Source organism: Cannabis sativa, chromosome X (genome assembly GCF_029168945.1).
Source record: "Cannabis sativa cultivar Pink pepper isolate KNU-18-1 chromosome X, ASM2916894v1, whole genome shotgun sequence".
NCBI classification, from domain to species: domain Eukaryota; kingdom Viridiplantae; phylum Streptophyta; class Magnoliopsida; order Rosales; family Cannabaceae; genus Cannabis; species Cannabis sativa.
This window is the reverse complement of record NC_083610.1, coordinates 9,580,636-9,597,854: the sequence shown is the minus strand read 5'-3', so window position 1 is coordinate 9,597,854 and position 17,219 is coordinate 9,580,636. Positions and strand designations below refer to the sequence as shown.

The 17,219-nt window shown below is 34.7% G+C and overlaps 2 protein-coding genes across 2 annotated transcripts; both read right to left on the bottom strand.

Annotated features, from left to right (window-relative positions):
* Positions 1–2,652: 2,652 nt before the first annotated feature.
* Positions 2,653–7,169, bottom strand: LOC133032586 (synaptotagmin-1-like). Its single transcript, XM_061106587.1, has 12 exons — positions 6,777–7,169; positions 6,020–6,118; positions 5,870–5,920; positions 5,641–5,764; positions 5,359–5,477; positions 5,147–5,248; positions 4,854–4,928; positions 4,570–4,646; positions 4,244–4,490; positions 3,808–4,158; positions 3,444–3,575; positions 2,653–3,075 (listed from the first exon to the last, which is right to left on the bottom strand). Exons 1-12 carry the CDS (start codon positions 6,885–6,887, stop codon positions 2,944–2,946), a joined length of 1,620 nt encoding a protein of 539 aa, XP_060962570.1. The 5' UTR covers positions 6,888–7,169; the 3' UTR covers positions 2,653–2,943.
* A 795-nt stretch (positions 7,170–7,964) lies between these two features.
* On the bottom strand, positions 7,965–11,858 carry LOC133032003 (uncharacterized). The gene is made up of 6 exons (XM_061105811.1): positions 11,635–11,858; positions 10,480–10,763; positions 10,072–10,416; positions 9,833–9,960; positions 8,679–9,728; positions 7,965–8,576 (listed from the first exon to the last, which is right to left on the bottom strand). The coding sequence occupies exons 1-6, from the start codon at positions 11,856–11,858 to the stop codon at positions 7,965–7,967; spliced, it is 2,643 nt and encodes an 880-aa protein (XP_060961794.1).
* Positions 11,859–17,219: the final 5,361 nt, after the last annotated feature.

Below are 17,219 nucleotides of genomic sequence, written 5' to 3'. Positions count from 1 at the left end.
GTCATGAAGTATGGGAAAGATTGAATATTCTAAAGCATAGTGTTATACTATGGTTAGCAATTCTTAACAGGTTAAAAACTAAGGATCGACCGGTTAAGTTTGGCTTGCAACTGACTGAGAATTGCAGCCTCTGTACAGTGCAAAAGGAGAATAGTCAACATCTATTCTTTGATTGTAATTTTGCTGATCAATGTCTTCAGGAGGTTAAGAAGTGGTTGTCTTGGAATGCAAGGTCCAATAAGCTCCCTCAGCTTGTAAGGTGGATAGGTAAAGCAAAGAGTAGTAAGTTTAGGAAGCAAGTGCTTGCTGCAGCAGTGGCTTCTCTAGTTTACAGCATTTGGGAGGCTCGAAATAATATCTTTTGGAATGGAGGGCAGTTAGCTGCCACCAGATTACTTGAAGATCTCAAATGGAAGCTCAAAGTCAGAATCTCCTTGTTTTTACCAAAGAAAATTGCATGTGTAGATAGAGATTGGTTTCTTGCATTATAAGGATATACATACTTAGTTAGAAAAGAAGAGGAAAAGAAAATGTATAGATTAACTTGAGGCTCCGATTTTGGAGTACTTTTAGTGTGTAAAAATTTGATTTGAGCAATACAACTTCTTGATTTATAAAAAAAAAAAAAAAACTCTATCAAAAGTGTTACTAATATCAAGTTTAAGAGCTGCATAACACATTCTACCATTAGTTAATAAAATTACATTAAGCACATTATATTTCATTTGAATCCAGAAAATGAATAAATAGAAGAAAGTATTAACCTAAACAGATATCAACAAGAGCTTGTGAAATTAAAATTTGTTGACTTCTTATTAAAAAAAGAAAAAAATTGTTGACTTCATGTTTGAGTATTTCAATTTTTATAGCAATAATTATTAAATAATTTTTTTTTAAAATAATAATAATAATAATAAAAGATTCTCTAGGTGGCGATAAGAATAGGAATGAGAATGTGAATAGGAATAAGAATGGATTAAATTTTAAAATGCATAAAAAAAATTGATAAAAAAATCATTAAATTTTTTCTCTTGTTACATTGGAATGGTCTTTCCTTCCTTTTTAAAATGGAATAGTCATTCCACCAAAATGGTGGAAAGAGCATTCCATTAGAATGTCATTCCAATATTTTTTTTTTTAGAGTGATTTGAATCAAACTATGACAATCATCGACACGGAGGAGCTTCCAATCAACAAGCTAATTATCTAGCCAAAGATATACAAAGTCAGAATATGAGTCACTCCACACAAATCAACTTATATAAGACCAAGTTATCTCAGAAATTTAGACAAAATAACTTTAGAACACCTTCAAGAGGCATCTGATATAAACAACCAATTAGACCAAAACTACTTACAAAATAAATAGATATAAAAATGTGGATTAGCACATTATACAACGATAATAATGTAAATTTTTAAATTACGTATAAAACACAATTATTATTTTAACGAGAGAACTTTTCTTTGAAGTCTTTTTTCACTCAGCATGTCACCATTATATAGAAACTAATTTGTTATGTCCAACTATTAGAGCAAAGTCTTGTAAGGTATAAATATACTAGTCAATTAAATCTGCACCATACATAAGATTTGAGAGATTAATCAAATTTAATAAATCAAATCTCAACTAAAATTAACTATTTTGCCAAACAAGATAACAGACCCAATTTGCTAGCAAAAAATGATAAAAATAATGATATAAAATAAAAGAACAAAATTCCTCAAAATTATTAAATATAATTAAAAGTAAGATTTAAAACTTATCTGTGAAAATCTATAGTAGCACTCTTTGAGGTTGTAATCACTATCAAACGAGCCAACAATATACGGTAAAATAGCCAAATAATATGGCACAAAAAAACCAAATAAAATGGTATAAACTAGCCAAAAAAATAGCACAAACTATAAAAATAAGCCACAAACTAACAACAATAATAATTTTGAATGTAATCCAATTTTAATGAGGCAATAACATATTTAATGAATTTACAAAATTAATTAACAAAAAAAAGCTCGAAATTAAATATATTAATAGCTGATAATATCAATTAAATACTAAAATATTAACTTAATAACTTAATAGCCAAGTAATAAATTTATAAGAAAATAGTATAACAACCAAAATAAGATATAAATCTACGAGGAAAAACCTAAAAAAGTAACTTAATCACATAATTAAATTAGCCAAAATAATTGCACCAAAAAATAAATATTTAAGAAGAAACAGCCAAAAGATAATATATAATAATAAAGTATCAAAAAATAAATTACCATTATAAAAATCTATTTAAAAAAATATTCGTACTACATAAAAGATGTAAAAGAAAAACGTAAAAAATATTGTTAATACTCATATTTATAATAAAATTAAATACAATAAAGTCAGAAGATTATATATTACCATAAATATATATTTGAGATAATACCACTATCATAATAAAATAGGATTATTCCTATTAAATACAAATAAAAGTCTAATTAATAAAACTTAATATACTACAATCAATTTCAATACTTTAAAATGCAACCAAACAAAAGAATGAAATGAAATTTATTTCTTTTCCATCTCATTCCATTTCATTACCTCTGAACAGACACCACCTGCTCAAAATAGAACTAATGGAATCCATACACATTCAGGAAGTTCGGTTTCATATGAATAACCCGTTTTCTTTTCCATCTCAATAGCATCATAATCAATTCATCATCATCATCATCATCATCAACAGTTTTAAATGTTTACTGTTGCAATTAGCTACCAAACTCCTTAACATCATCACCATCATCATGTACATATGAACACGAATATCACAAATAAACTAACGTGTATGTATTGAAAAAAGATCAAACATGAAAATAAGACTGAGCCTTGTCATTCACCATCTTCAGACACAACACTATGGATGGACCATTACAACACTGAATACAAATTAACTGACTTCATGACGATGTTCTCCATTGCAGCTCAATCTGGATTCGACCATTCTTTGAATCTATGAGATGATATCTCTCATTAATTCTTTTGTTTGAAACGACATCTGAAAGACTAATATCAACATATCCCAGACATTCCTGATTCACAAGAACAAAGACAAAAAATAGTCATTTCACTGCCTAAAAACACACCCAACAGCTGAACTTGTTCCTGAATGTTTTGCGTCCGAATTAGATCAATAAGAGAACTTAATAGTTCCCTATCTTTCAATTAACAATATTGTCATGCAAATTACACTTCTGGAAGAAAAAGAGAAAAAAAACAGAAAGAATGAACATATGCATATTGGAATATAACTAGCATTTGATTCTCTTAACAGCGTTTTGATGCAACCCATTATAAGACGAGTAGAATAGAATTCATGCCCATGATCCATTTTCTAGAAACTTCACTGAAAAAATTTATATAAATATATAATTAAATATGTGTGTCTGCACACACTAACCTTTGGATGTAGTAGGCCCATTCTTGATGAGGTACTGACTACTTCTACATGCAATTTGTCATTAGTAGGAGGCTCATCAACCATGAACTGGAACTCTTCATCCCACCTTGGATCTCTATTTTTCTTCATAGGCTGTGACATCATCGAAGAAGTTTGAAAGAATCATTAAAACATTACCATGATATGCTTGCACACTATTTGTTGAGCATATATCATTGTTTTCTGTAAATTCAGATTTTAGAGTACTAACAGTTTATCCACATTTACACTAAAGTAGATATAGAACTACCTATCACAAGTTTATTACAAGAAATCCTTTTATAGATATTAAAAGGGAAAGTTAAAATGGCAGATGTGATTGTACCTTGGTCCTTTTCTCCTCCCCTCTAAACAGAAGTCGTACATGTGGATTAGTATGGTGTTTTCCCTCAACCTCTTCAGCTTCATGAACTATGACAACAAGTAGTCCTCCACCAGTAGGAGTTCCATCAGGAGCATTCTGTACTGTCTGAGTATCTTCATAGCCTTGTGGCATCTCATCTTCCTTGAAAGGTTTATATGTTAATTCCAGAACAAGCTGTCCACGTGATTTCTCATTTTGAACATCATTCAACTCCATAGTTTTCAGGAGGTCAAGAGTAAGAACTTTTGTCTCTTCAGGTTGAAGTTCTTTCAATGGAACTACATTCATACCCATTTTGTCATGTTTTCCAACCTTAAAAAACAGAAAAGGGAGTTAGACAAGGAAAATAGAAAACAACAACATAATTGTTTAGAGGTACATCAAGATAAAGTAGTACCTGCTCCCAGTCATAAACAGTAAACTCTAACACCTGGGTTTGTGGGTCTTTCACAACCAAATTAAACTCCTCATTCCATTCAGGGTTCAAGTTCTTTTGCTTGACGGTAGTCTTCTTTGATGGTAGCTTATCTTCAGTGAGCTTAAATTTGACATAAGGGTCTGATGCACCAAGGAGATCTTTCTTTTTCAGCTTCATTGCCCTTACAACCTTCACGGTTAGAATTCCAACAGGCCTCTTCGATGCCCTGCAACAATAGCATCAATTATTCACATCAGATAAATCATTTGCCACAAACAAAATATCAGGATAATTCAGAAACCTACTTTGCTGGGTCAACAATTGGCACATCAAGGGTTTTGGGCCACAGGTACATGTTTGCAACTTGATCCTTAATGAGTTCCTGCAGAGAAACCGCAATCATTGATCACATCACTAACTAGTGAAGCAAAACTTCCTATAACATCTAAGAAACATAATGACTGAAGCAAACACCATACCTATATCCAAACTACTCATGGATCAAAAAGGAAAAATGTGAGGAAAGAAAACAGTGGACAAATCAATGAGAATACAATTTTTAGGCACAAACAAGTTAAAAGTATGGCACCTGGACAAATCTGTAAAGGCCGGGTATTGACATCAGATCAGCCCCTGCAAGCTTTAACCCAAAATCAACATGCGGCTGATAAAAATGACAGAAAAAGCTGTTAGAAGAAGTATCTTGGCCTTTAATGGTGCTCTAAGAACTGAATCAATCCAATTAAAAAATTTAATGATTAAAGGTATTTAAAAATTGTGAACTTGTGAGTCTTGAATTATTTAGTTTGGAACACTTTTATGTCTAAAAATATCTAAACAAGAAAAACCTGAGCTAAACTTTTTAAATACATACAATACAACCTTATCCATAAGAGACACGTATATATTCGCAAAACAAGGAAAGCTTGGAACCAAGGGCTTCAGAGTTATGCGTGGAGAGGCAAAGACTTGCAAATCTACCACCTGAAATGAAAGAACAAAATGTTAACATGCAGCAACTCTACCCCACTGTCATGCACTCAAAAGTAAAATTAACAGAAGCATGGTGCTGAATAGTAGGATAAATCAATAACCTGAACAGTTGCTTTTAACCCAAAAGCCTTAACAGCAAGAGTGATATTAGGGTTTCCAGCCCATTTTATTGAAGGTTCCATAATCAACTCCTTTTCCTCAGTGGTATACACTTTCATACCTGGAGAATGCATATTTTGCAAAAGAAAAAAGTCAAGAGGTTTCCATAATCCAAATGCATTTATGAAGCTCTTATTTCCAGCCATATACTATAAAAAAATCAAATCAAGGATACACAGATACACTATACAAACTTTACAAAGATGCTCAACATATTTTCTAACCTTGAAAAGTTGGTGGTAAGGACCCTAGAGTGAGTGTTTCAAATTCAACAGACTCAATCTTGTATTTAGGAATTTGCTCAGCAATTATGGGCTTTGCAATAGTCATTGCAGTCTTGCAAATGGCCTGCATAAGAAAACAGAACAAATTGTTGACACAAAGCTCATTAAATGATATGAAAAGATAAAATGTAGAAATAATTTTACAAAATAGCAAGAAATAGAAAAATACCTTGTCAAGATAAGGCCACATATATTCAATGAACTTGTTTAGCCAGTCAACCTTCACCCAAAACCAAAGCAACAACAAGAAAGGATATGAGAGAATGTAAAAAATGCTAACAAAACTAAGATAATGTTGCAGCAAAAAGAAGCAGCATACTCGATCATAGTCTGGATTTTTCACCCAGAGTGGAATCTCAGGGAACATGCGCTGCAATGTCTCTGAATCTTGCTCAACCAAAGGACGAAGTACAGGATCCTGACCAGTCCAAATGGAATTAGTTACACTTCGAAAGACAATGCAGACAAACAAATATGTGATCGTCAAATATCCGCATATTGCAGCAGAATTGACATTCCTTTTTCAATTCTCTTCTACAATATTCAATTGTCTTTGGTCATAGGTTTCCAAAATTGCAAATGTCCCAGTTCCATATCTCTACACCTTAATTCCTCTGAAAAAAGTCATACAAATATACTACATTCCTTGTTCTGATAGAAACAGTATACGTTTCTTTTGAAATCCTAAACTGTAACATGTTTTTCGTTGGCCATGTGCTTCTTTCTAGGTTCCTATATGCATTGTCACAATTACCAAACTAAAAACTTAAAAGACAACAAATAAATACTAACTTTCTCTCAAAACCAAATTCATGTTGAAAGCAACATAAGGAACAAAACATGTATACGCATAGATAACAAAATAGCCAACAAGGCTCCCTCGTTAACATTTTATTCCAAGTTATCTCAGAGCTTCTTAAACATATAATTCCTTGTGAAAAAGGCCAATTTTCACAATAATATAATCAAGAAAAAAATCAAATCACAGCCTTTTCGTTTCTTGAAACCGTTCTATTTGGTTCAAACAAATTTAACATTCCAAACAAAGACCTATAAAATAGAGAAAGAATAAGAACCTTAACATCGCTGGGTTGGAAATATATGAAGAGAAAATACCCAGCAACGAGACCGATAGAAATCCCAACTCCAAATCCACAAAAACCCAACACAGTACTGAAAAAACCCATCTCGAATCCAACTTCCAATCCTAAAAGAGCGAAGCACAATTTTAAATCAAGCTTTTCTTCTTCTTCTTTCAGAAACGTTCTGAATGTCCCATTTTTGCGAATCCCTCGATCTCTCAGATCACTGGCGAGTTTAAAACCAAATATAAATAATTAAAGATAATATTAAATTAAATAACAAATAAATATTTATCGGAAAACTACAAAAACTAGTTGTTGTCACTATTGATTATTGGAAAGATATATGTGGAGAGAGAGAGAGAGAGAGAGAGTCATGAAGACAGGGACGTATTAGAAGGCAAAGAATCGCATTTAATAAATAAATAATTAATTAAGAAAATTAAACGTAAGAAAACGTATTTCCATTTTTACAAGCTTGGCCAGGGTGCATGTTATTCTTTGTTTAATTGTTTGGAACAACACCACCCTTTTCATCTTTCCTTCATTAATTCATTACCATTAATTAATTGTTTACATTAATTACTTATACCCGTAATGAAATTAATTGTGTGTTTCTTATACCTCGGTAAATAAATAAATGTCATTTTATGACAAAAGTCTGGTAAATATATCTATTGATGTTGACTTACGATACCACGAATAGGTCTTGGAAAGGTGCCACGTGGCAAATCCGAGTAGAAACCTTTTTTCTCTTATTACAGAACTGTCATAGACATTGACTGCTACTTACGTACTTTCTTCATTATTTATAAAAAGATCGTTGTGAGTGGTTTCTCATATTTTATACTATTTTTTTCTTTTTGTTATTTATGAAATTATAATGTGTTAGATTTTCTTTTTGAAGAAAAAAAAATTTTTTTTGGAAAGAACTTGTGCTTTATTAAAAAACATAGAGGCTTTATTAAAAAACATAGAGCAGTACAAAGCAAATAAAGCTATAAGCTATATGGAAGGTAAAGAACCATTCCAAACTAACTCATTATCTAATCCAAGACCAAGCTTAGCTAAATTATGAGCAAGAACATTACTTTCTCTAGGAACATAAGAAATAACTCGCCTCGGACTAAAAGATAACAAGTTCTTGACATTAACCAATACATCATCCAATACATTATTATTTCAATTACAAGAATTAAGCTTTTCTACTATTGATTTACAATCCGTTAGCAAGACATCTACAGGGAGAGAAATCATCTGAGCCCATTGAATTGCCTGGAAAATAGCCTTAGCTTCAGCAACAACAGGCGGCACCAATCCAGGGAAAGGAGTAGAAAACCCAGCTTTGACTGCATTATCAGCATCTAAAACCACCACTCCGATACTATGCCTCCGATTAGCTGAGTCAATGGCTGCATCTGTGAATATTCTAAGCCCTGTAGAAGAAGGTAGCTGCACTTGAGTCGAAGGAGATGCAGATTGGGAACCTGTGACATGATGTTGCTGTGCATCCAAAAACTTAAAGAAAAAATTAAGACTCCAATCATACACTTCTTTTGGAGGAAAAGTGTACTGATTATGAACAAAACTATTCCTTTGATTCCATAAAGCCCATATAAAGCAAAACAAAATACCAATATCATTTTTGTCCAATGTTTGAAGAAGACCAAGAAAAAACTCATCAATATCCAAATTTTTAAATGTATCATAATAAGCAGCAAACCTGGAATATCGCCAAGCTTTCCTGACCCTGGAGCAATCTAGCAAAGCATGCTTAATAGTCTCATTGTCCATCTTACAAACAGGACACAAAGAAGAATTAATCACACATTTTTTAAACAAAGAAGAAGCTATAGGGATTGCCTTAGACAACAAACGCCAGACAAAAAGTTAAACCTTAGGAGGGGCAGTAGAAGACCAGATTCTTGTCCAAAACTTCTTAGAATCAGAAAAAGAAGAAGAAGACGGAAGGTCCTGATTAGAGAAAGCCAAATGATAAGCAGACTTAACAGTGAAACACCCAGAGCTCTCCTTTTCCCAAATCAGCTTATCATGACCATAACTTCCAAAAACAGGGATCGCAAGGATATCATGGACCATGGACTCATCAAAGCAAGACTGCAATTTACCCACATCCCAAGTTCCCGAATCAGTAATAAAGAAGGACAAAGAATGGGAAGAAGGGGGAGGATTATTTGAAGTAAAAAACTTGAATCTATTATTAGGAAGCCAATGATCACCCAGAGTTTGAATCCCATACCCATTAACCACTTTCCAAATAAGTCCAGAAGCCATCAGGTCCCTACCCCATAAAATGCTTCTCCAAGAAAACGAGGGACTATGACCAGGGACAGCCTCAAGAATAGAAGAGTGTGGAAAGTATCGAGCTTTAAGGATCAAGCTAAGCAAGGAATTAGGGTTTTGGAAAATACGCCAAGCCTGTTTAGCAAGCATGGCTTGGTTGAAGTGCACAAGAGACCTAAACCCTAAACCACCCTTAAACTTAGACTGACAAAGAAACTTCCATGATTTCCAATGAACTTTCCTAGTTTCCCCAGTAGAACCCCACCAGAATCTAGCCATCGCAGCCTCAATTCCCTTACAAATTTTAACAGGAAGCCTAAAACAGGTCATAGCATAAGCAGGAATAGCCTGAATTACCGCCTTCAAAAGAACCTCCATTCCAGCCCTAGAAAAACACTTAGAGGACCAACTTCTCAGAACAGAAGCAACTTTATCACAAAGATAGGTGAAAGAATGATATTTAGATCGGGTAAGACACTGAGGAAGACCTAAATATTTACAACCAAAAGGCCGATCCTCAAGGTTAAAAGTTTGAAAAAACAAAGCACGAATATCTGGTTCAGTGTTAGGAGAGAAAAGGATAAATGACTTAGAGAAATTAATGACCTGCCCAGATGCCTTAGAATAAATATTAAACACATCCTGAAGAGCTAGGCAAGAATTCCTATCAGCAGTACAAAACAAAAGACTATCATCCACAAAAAATAAATGAGAGATAGCAGGAGCATGTCTAGAGATAGCAATACATTAAGAATATGAGCTTCCTGCCGCATTCTAAGAAGAGAGGATAAACCTTCCGCACAGAGGATAAAAAGATAGGGGGACAAAGGGTCTCCCTGTCTAAGACCTCTCGAAGGCTTAAGAGATCCATAAACTTCACCATTAAGAAGAAAAGAAAGATTAGTAGTAGTAAGACATTTCATAATTAAGTTAGCAAAATTGAGAGGAAAGTTAAAGTGGAACATAAGACTTTCCAAAAAGTGACATTCAACACGATCAAAAGCCTTAGCCATATCAAGCTTAAGAGCAGCCCAGCCACGTTTACCATGCTTTCTATTATTGATGGCATGAATTATTTCTTGGGCAATAAGGATGTTATCAAAAATAATACGCCCAGAAATAAAGGCACTTTGAAAAGGAGAGATAATGTTATCCAGGACTAACTTAAGTCGATTCGCTAAAACTTTAGAGATGACTTTATACATAGTAGTACAAAGGCTTATAGGCCGAAAATATTTTAGAGAACTGGCATGCTGCTTTTTGGGGATTAAAGCAATAAGAGTAGTATTAATATCCAAAAAATCAACACCCTTATTTAAGCAATCTAAAACTGCATTAACAAAACTAGCTCCCAGAGTATTCTAATTTTTTTGATAGAAAAAAGCATTTAAACCATCCAAACCAGGAGCTTTATCCCCAGAGAGGCTAAAAACCGCTTTTTTCACTTCCTGAGCTGTATAAGGGCTAGCCAAATAATCAATATCAGACTCATCTAGGGGAGGTCCTAAACAGTCCAATATTTGATTAGTTGCCTCAGCATCACAACCCTCAGAACTGAAAAGATTGGTGAAAATAGAAGAAAATATACCAAACATAGCCTCAGGATCATTGGTGCTGTTACCAAGATCATCCTTTAAATATTTAATAGTATTATTCTTCTTCCTATGAGAAGCAAACCTATGAAAAAATTTAGTATTCTTATCACCAGCTCTAACCCAATTAACCCTAGACCTTTGCCTCTAGTAGATCTCCTCTTTGTAAAGAAGAGCATCCAGCCTAAGGCGGAATCTTTGAACTCTTAGAGCAGACTCTCTATTACAAGAAGCAGAAGCTTGAAGCCTAGCAATCTCCTTTTGAGTATCCTAAATTCTAGATTGAAACATCACCTTAGTTGATTTATTCCACGACTTTAAAGCTGAAACACAAGCATCTTGGCAAAAAAGGAACTCACTAAAAGCATTTTCATGAGAAGAAGCCCTAGAAGAATTCGTCCAAGAGTCATTGACAGAATAAAAAGTAGGGCTTTGAAGCCAGATGTTTTCAAATTGAAAACGCTTCCTGAAAGGGTGAACTCTAGACACATTAGACTCAATAAGAAAAACCTTAAGAGGACGATGATCCGAGCCATAAAATGGCAAGTGATGCAGATTAGCATTAGGGAAAGGTTCATCCAAGATTCAGATCCAGAGCCCAATCAAGACGTTCATGCACAGAACGATTATGCCAAGTATACTTATCCCCCTCAAAAGAAAGGGGAGAAAGGGAGTACTTATCAAGAAAGTGGGCAAACCTCTCCATATCATTATGATTATAATAATTACTCCCTATTTTATCATCAAAAAACAAAAAACTATTGAAATCTCCCATAATAAGCCAGGGAAGATTTGGGGCATTAGAAAAAGTTTTTTACAAGAGATTCCAAGTAAAAAAAACGATTAGAAGCAATAGGGGAACCATAATAACCAGTAAAGTGAAACATTTCATTATCATTAAAACTAATATTACAGTCTATATGATTGCTAGAGTAGGATAAAATATTTACATATACAGTAGCTTTCCACAAAAGAAGAAGTCCACCTCCAAAATACTTCCTAGGGACTTCAAACCATTATCAAAACCTAGAGCTGCTCTAACACGATCCACAGGCATAACAGGCAATCGGGTTTCCATCAAAAAAACTATATCAGGGCAGTGATCCTTGACAAGCAGGGAGAGCCTCTTGAATGCACGTGTACTCCCCAAACCACGTGCATTCCAACTTAGCACACTCATTTTTCTGGTTCCAAGTTATCAGCAGCAAGGGAAGATTCCTCTTCTCTATCACCAGCACGAGCGCGTTTCAGTTGCGACCTCATAGAGCTTCCAACCACAACATGATGTGGCTGGAAGGAAGGTCTCTTAACTCCAGAGGCAGAAGCTAAGCCCTTCCCACGAACAGTAGGGTCAGGAAGACCTTGAGAAGAGTTAGCACCCATAGCAGGATCACCACCAGAAGAGGAAATCTCAGAAAATGACACAGGATTAGCAGGGCCAGTAGAAGAAACATGCATGTGGTCAACTGGCTTGTCAGCCACAATTAAGGAATCAGTGGAATAGGATGTAAAAGCTGAACGCCTCAAGGATATGTCAAAGTTGGGGGCGAGTAGACTGTGAAGAAACAGCAGAGAAGTTGGGGTTCAAAGGAGTAGGCATCATAAGCACATCAGTAGATGGAGGAGAGGCAAAAGGACCAGTGAAGTTATCATTAAGGCTGAGAAAGGAAGGGAAAGTGATAGTTTGATTAGAGAAGTGCTGGGGTGGCAGATTAAGGTTGACAGGTTGGTAGTTGACCATAGTAATGGTTGGAGGATGGGGATATTGGAAAGGCTGAGTCTTATCTGTGATCTTTTCTTTGCCTCTAAGAAGGATGTTATTGTTGGAATTATTTTACCAGGATCTTAGATCTACTCACAAGTATGTTGATTTAACAACCTAAATATGAACTTCTAAAACGATGGAAAATTAAACACATAAAAGTAAGAGAAATCCTACATTGGGTGCAGCGGAATATATGTCTCCTCCCACTCAGATCTCTAACCCTTGATTCCTTTCTGTCGCAGAGTATAATCAAGATCTGAGCCCGAATGTCCTTCTTTGTTGAATCTGAATTCTACACAGCCTTCCTCACTATGATTGAGGTATTACTTGATGTGTGTGGGCACTACTCTATCACTTAGAGAATTTTGAAAAACAGAGAAGGTAGAGAGAGAGTGTGGCGGCTTGGGCAAAGTTTTTGTGTGAGAGAAAATTTTGTCAAAGTGTTTCCAAAAAAAAAAACTGAAGCCTTTACCTTCTATTTATAGAAGACCACATAGGGTTATGGTTGAATTACTTGGCATTTAAAAATTGAAAAATCAATTGGAAAAGGGAAGCAAAGTGGCCGGCCTAGGCATTGTGGAAACAAGGCTTTCCACTTTTCCAACTTTCCTTTTCCTACATTGCTAGTTTCTTATTTTGTCAAAAACTACCAATTCCTTTATTCAACCACATAAATATCAAATCTAATTATTTAATAATTAAAATTAATTATCAAATAATATATTGTCATTTATTTATTAATAATAAAACCAATTAAAGTTTCCCAATTAATAAATATACCCTTCAAATTCTCTATTTACTGTTTTGCCCTTAATAAGTGATAAATTCTCAAATAGACACAGTCTAACTTGAGAATTATAATTGATTAATTAAAATCAATTAAATGAGTCTTACAAGTAATATTGTCTCAACTAGTGAGGGGATCATGGGTCTGTATATCCGAGCTTCCAATAAGCATATCAAGAATTTACTACTTAAATTCACTGACTTATTAATTCTTCGTTGAATCCACGCATAGAACTTAGAATTGCACTCTCAGTTATATAGAACGCTTTATATGTTCCACCATATAGACACGTCATTAGTTATCCATTGTTATAATCCTAATTTGATCAATGATCCTCTATATGGATGATTTACATTGTAAAGGAACTTAATTACCGTAACACCCTACAATGTATTTTATCCTTAAAACACTTAACCCTGTATAAATGATATTTCAACTAAGTGAAATGAGTACTCCACCATTTATCTTCGTTTGGTTAAGCTCGAAGGAAATCATCCTTTGCTTACTATTCGCCAAATAGAAGCTATAGATTCCATGTTTATGTTAGCGCTCCCACTCAATTGCACTACCGTGTTCCCAAAATGTACGTATCACCCTGACCCAAAAGTAGGCTTAACTAACAAATCAAAGAACACGAATAATACTCTTGAGATTGAACCTAACCATATCAGGATCTAGATCATTTGATCTAGGATCAACTTAGTGATATTGAATTGAATAGATATTACGGTAAGTTTTATAAATCTATTTCAAAGTTCAATATTGGTCCATTCCAATGCATACTCCATGCATCCAACCCGAGTTTTACTTTAACCAATGTTCTGGAAAGAACATAACATTTCTCCAAATGCAAGTAAACTCTGTTGTAGATTGTCATATCAGTAAAACTCAGTGTTCTGATAAATCTAGGAATCCTTTATTCACATAGTCATGATTACTTTCCACTGTGTTGACAACACAATAAACATGATCAAGTATTTGAAAAGGGTTTGAATGAATTTATAAATCAAATAGACAAACAATTGATAAGGTGAACCAAAACATACACAAATGAATGAAAAATACTTTTGTTACTTTATTGATATTGAATAATCTGGATTACATTGAAATGAGGTTTTATTTAGGGCATAAAACCCAACAGTTATAGGGGCACAAAGGTTCAGTTAGAAGCTCATCACATCTCTGTAAGAAAGCCACACAAAATTTTTTTGTATGATCTAACTTCCCACATAAAAACAGAAATCAGGCAGGCGCTCATACTTAAAATCAATCCACTTAACAAACTCACGCCCCATCCTAATAAATTTAATGTTCATACCCCTCCTAACAGGCAGGTTAACATCCATAAGAACTCTCAGACGCAAATAAGGACCAGTGCCCTCCTTAATGGTGTCCTTATCAACCTCAATAAGGTCACCAATCTCCATAGCTATAAATCTAGTAAGATCATAAGACTTACACATAAAAGGAATGTCATACACTTGAATCCAAAAGGGTACATAATGGAGATTATCAGGGGTAAGAGGGAAGGAACTATCTGGTGCAGCAAAGATAGTAAGACACTGGGCAAAATGCCACGGTTGACCCTCTAAAATTCTACCCTTATCCCCTTCACAGTCAAAGGAGACAAGAAACATGCCATCAGCATGCTCAGACACAGTAATAGGGAAACGACATTGCGATGACCAGATACCCGAGAGAGTTTTCATCAGAGAAGGCCTATTGTAAGGACGAATAGTATGCAGTTTAAGAAGAAGACTAATGGGGGCAGGATCAAAACTGGAAGAACCCGTATCATAGGTGAAAACAGTGGACTCATCAGGGGGAAGAACAAGGGCCTTAGAAACATTATTTAAAAACTCATCCATGTCAACAAAGAGAGACAACAAAATTGTATAAGCAGGAATAAACAAGGTGAAAGGAGGGTGATGAAGAAAATAGTACCTGAGTTTGGAAATATATATAAAGAACCAAAGGGCACGGATGATACACCAGAGAACCGCCCTAGTCACGTCTGAAGTCGCATCCATTGAAGCCGTAATGATGAGAGGAACCTGAAGGACTTTGGGAAACCAGTCGTCCGCCTCCAAATTGCGATATTCAAGGGGGTTTTTCTGGGTATGGATATGGGAGATCAGGAGTAAATGGCGAGAAGACAAAATGGAATGATGAGAAAATTTAATTAGAGAGGGCAGAAGGAAGGGTTTAGAGCAATTAATGCTCTGATCAAATTTAATGGGATGTGAAATAAAACCATAATAACCACTAGAGCATTTATTACATAGGAAAGATGGGGAAGTATGCAAAAAAGGATAGTTGCAATAAGTCAAACCACCACTATACCTGTAAGGGTGGACGAGATCCTCCATGAGAGGAACCAAACACAAAAGGAACGAGAAGATGGACTGCATACCTGCTAGAAGGCTCCAGAGAGAAAAAGCTTTTTTTTTAGAAGAAAAATTATGTTATGATAAATTTAAGAAATGTCATTAATTTACAATAGGGCTATTTTCAAAAATAGAAAAATTATTAAGATTATGATAAATCTGGCATAAAAAGTAAATGCCACTAAATATGGCATTATCTAACCAATCAAACTAAAAATATGGTTTTTTTAAACATTAAAAAAAAAATCTGAATTTAAAATTCATAAAAAATAAAAACTTAATTAAATTACCATAAAAAATATTAAAATTCCCTTCATATTTATTTTTTTAAAAAAATAAAACAAATAAAACTATAGTGATCGCCGAAGTTGTCACTTGTGCCAGAAAAGTCACCGGAGTTTACTGTCGGCACCGAAAAAGTTGTCGGAGTAGCCGCCGGTGCCGGAAAGTCACCGGAGTTTCTGTCGGCGCCGAAAAAGTCGTCAGAATTAGCATTGTCCCTAAAAAAATCACCAAGAAACTAGTTTCTTGATAAAGAGGTTTCCTCGGAAACCAATTTCTTTGTGATTTTTCCGGTAATTTTACCTGTTGACGATGCCAAGTCCGACGACTATTTTGAAGTTTGATGTCGGTGCCGGAAAAGTCGCCAAAGTAGTTGCCGGTGTCGGAAAAATCGCCAGAGTTATTGCCGGCGTCAAAAAAGTCGTCTGAATTGGTATTGTCGCCAGCAAAATCACTAGAAAAATCACCAAGAAATTGGTTTTTTCATCAAGAAACCGGTTTCTTCACCAAAAAAGTGGTTTCTTCATCAAGGAACTAATTTTGTTACACAACAATAATAAAGATTATGAAAACAAAATAAAAATGATATACACTGAAAATAATTGAAACTAGTTTCATCAATCAACCAAATAGAGAAAAAAATACAAAAAAATCACCAAGAAATTGGTTTCTTGATGAAGAAAAAAAACCAGTTTCTTGGTGATTTTTTCGGTAATTTTTCCGGCGACAATGCCAATTCCGACGAATTTCCCAGAGTTTACTGTCGGTACTGAAAAAGTCACTGGAGTAGATGTCGGTGTATTAGTCATCAGAGTTGCTACCAACGCCAGAAAAGTCGTCAAAATTGCCATTGTCATCAGAGAAATCACTGAAAAAATCACCAAAAAACTGGTTTCTTCATCAAGAAACCAGAAACCAGTTTCTTGTTAATTTTTCCGACGACTATGCCAATTCTAATGACTTTTCTGAAGTTTGTTGTCGGTACCGGAAAATTCGCCGGAGTAGCTGCTAGCATCAGAAAAGTCGTCAGAATTGGCATTGTGAACGGAAAAATCACCAAGAAACCGAGACCGAAACCGAAACTGAAACCGAAACTGAAACCGTTTCTTTAAGAAGAAACCAGTTTCTTGGTGATTTGTTCAGTGATTTTTTTCGGCGACAATGTCAATTCCGACGAATTTTCGTGTCGGGCAAAGAACTCAGTGACTTTTCCTAAGACCAACCATTTTCGGGCACCGGCAGTAAGCTCCGGTGACTTTTCTGTCATCAATAACAAAGAAAACTTCCTAAACAAATGAAAACATTAAATATGGGATTTGA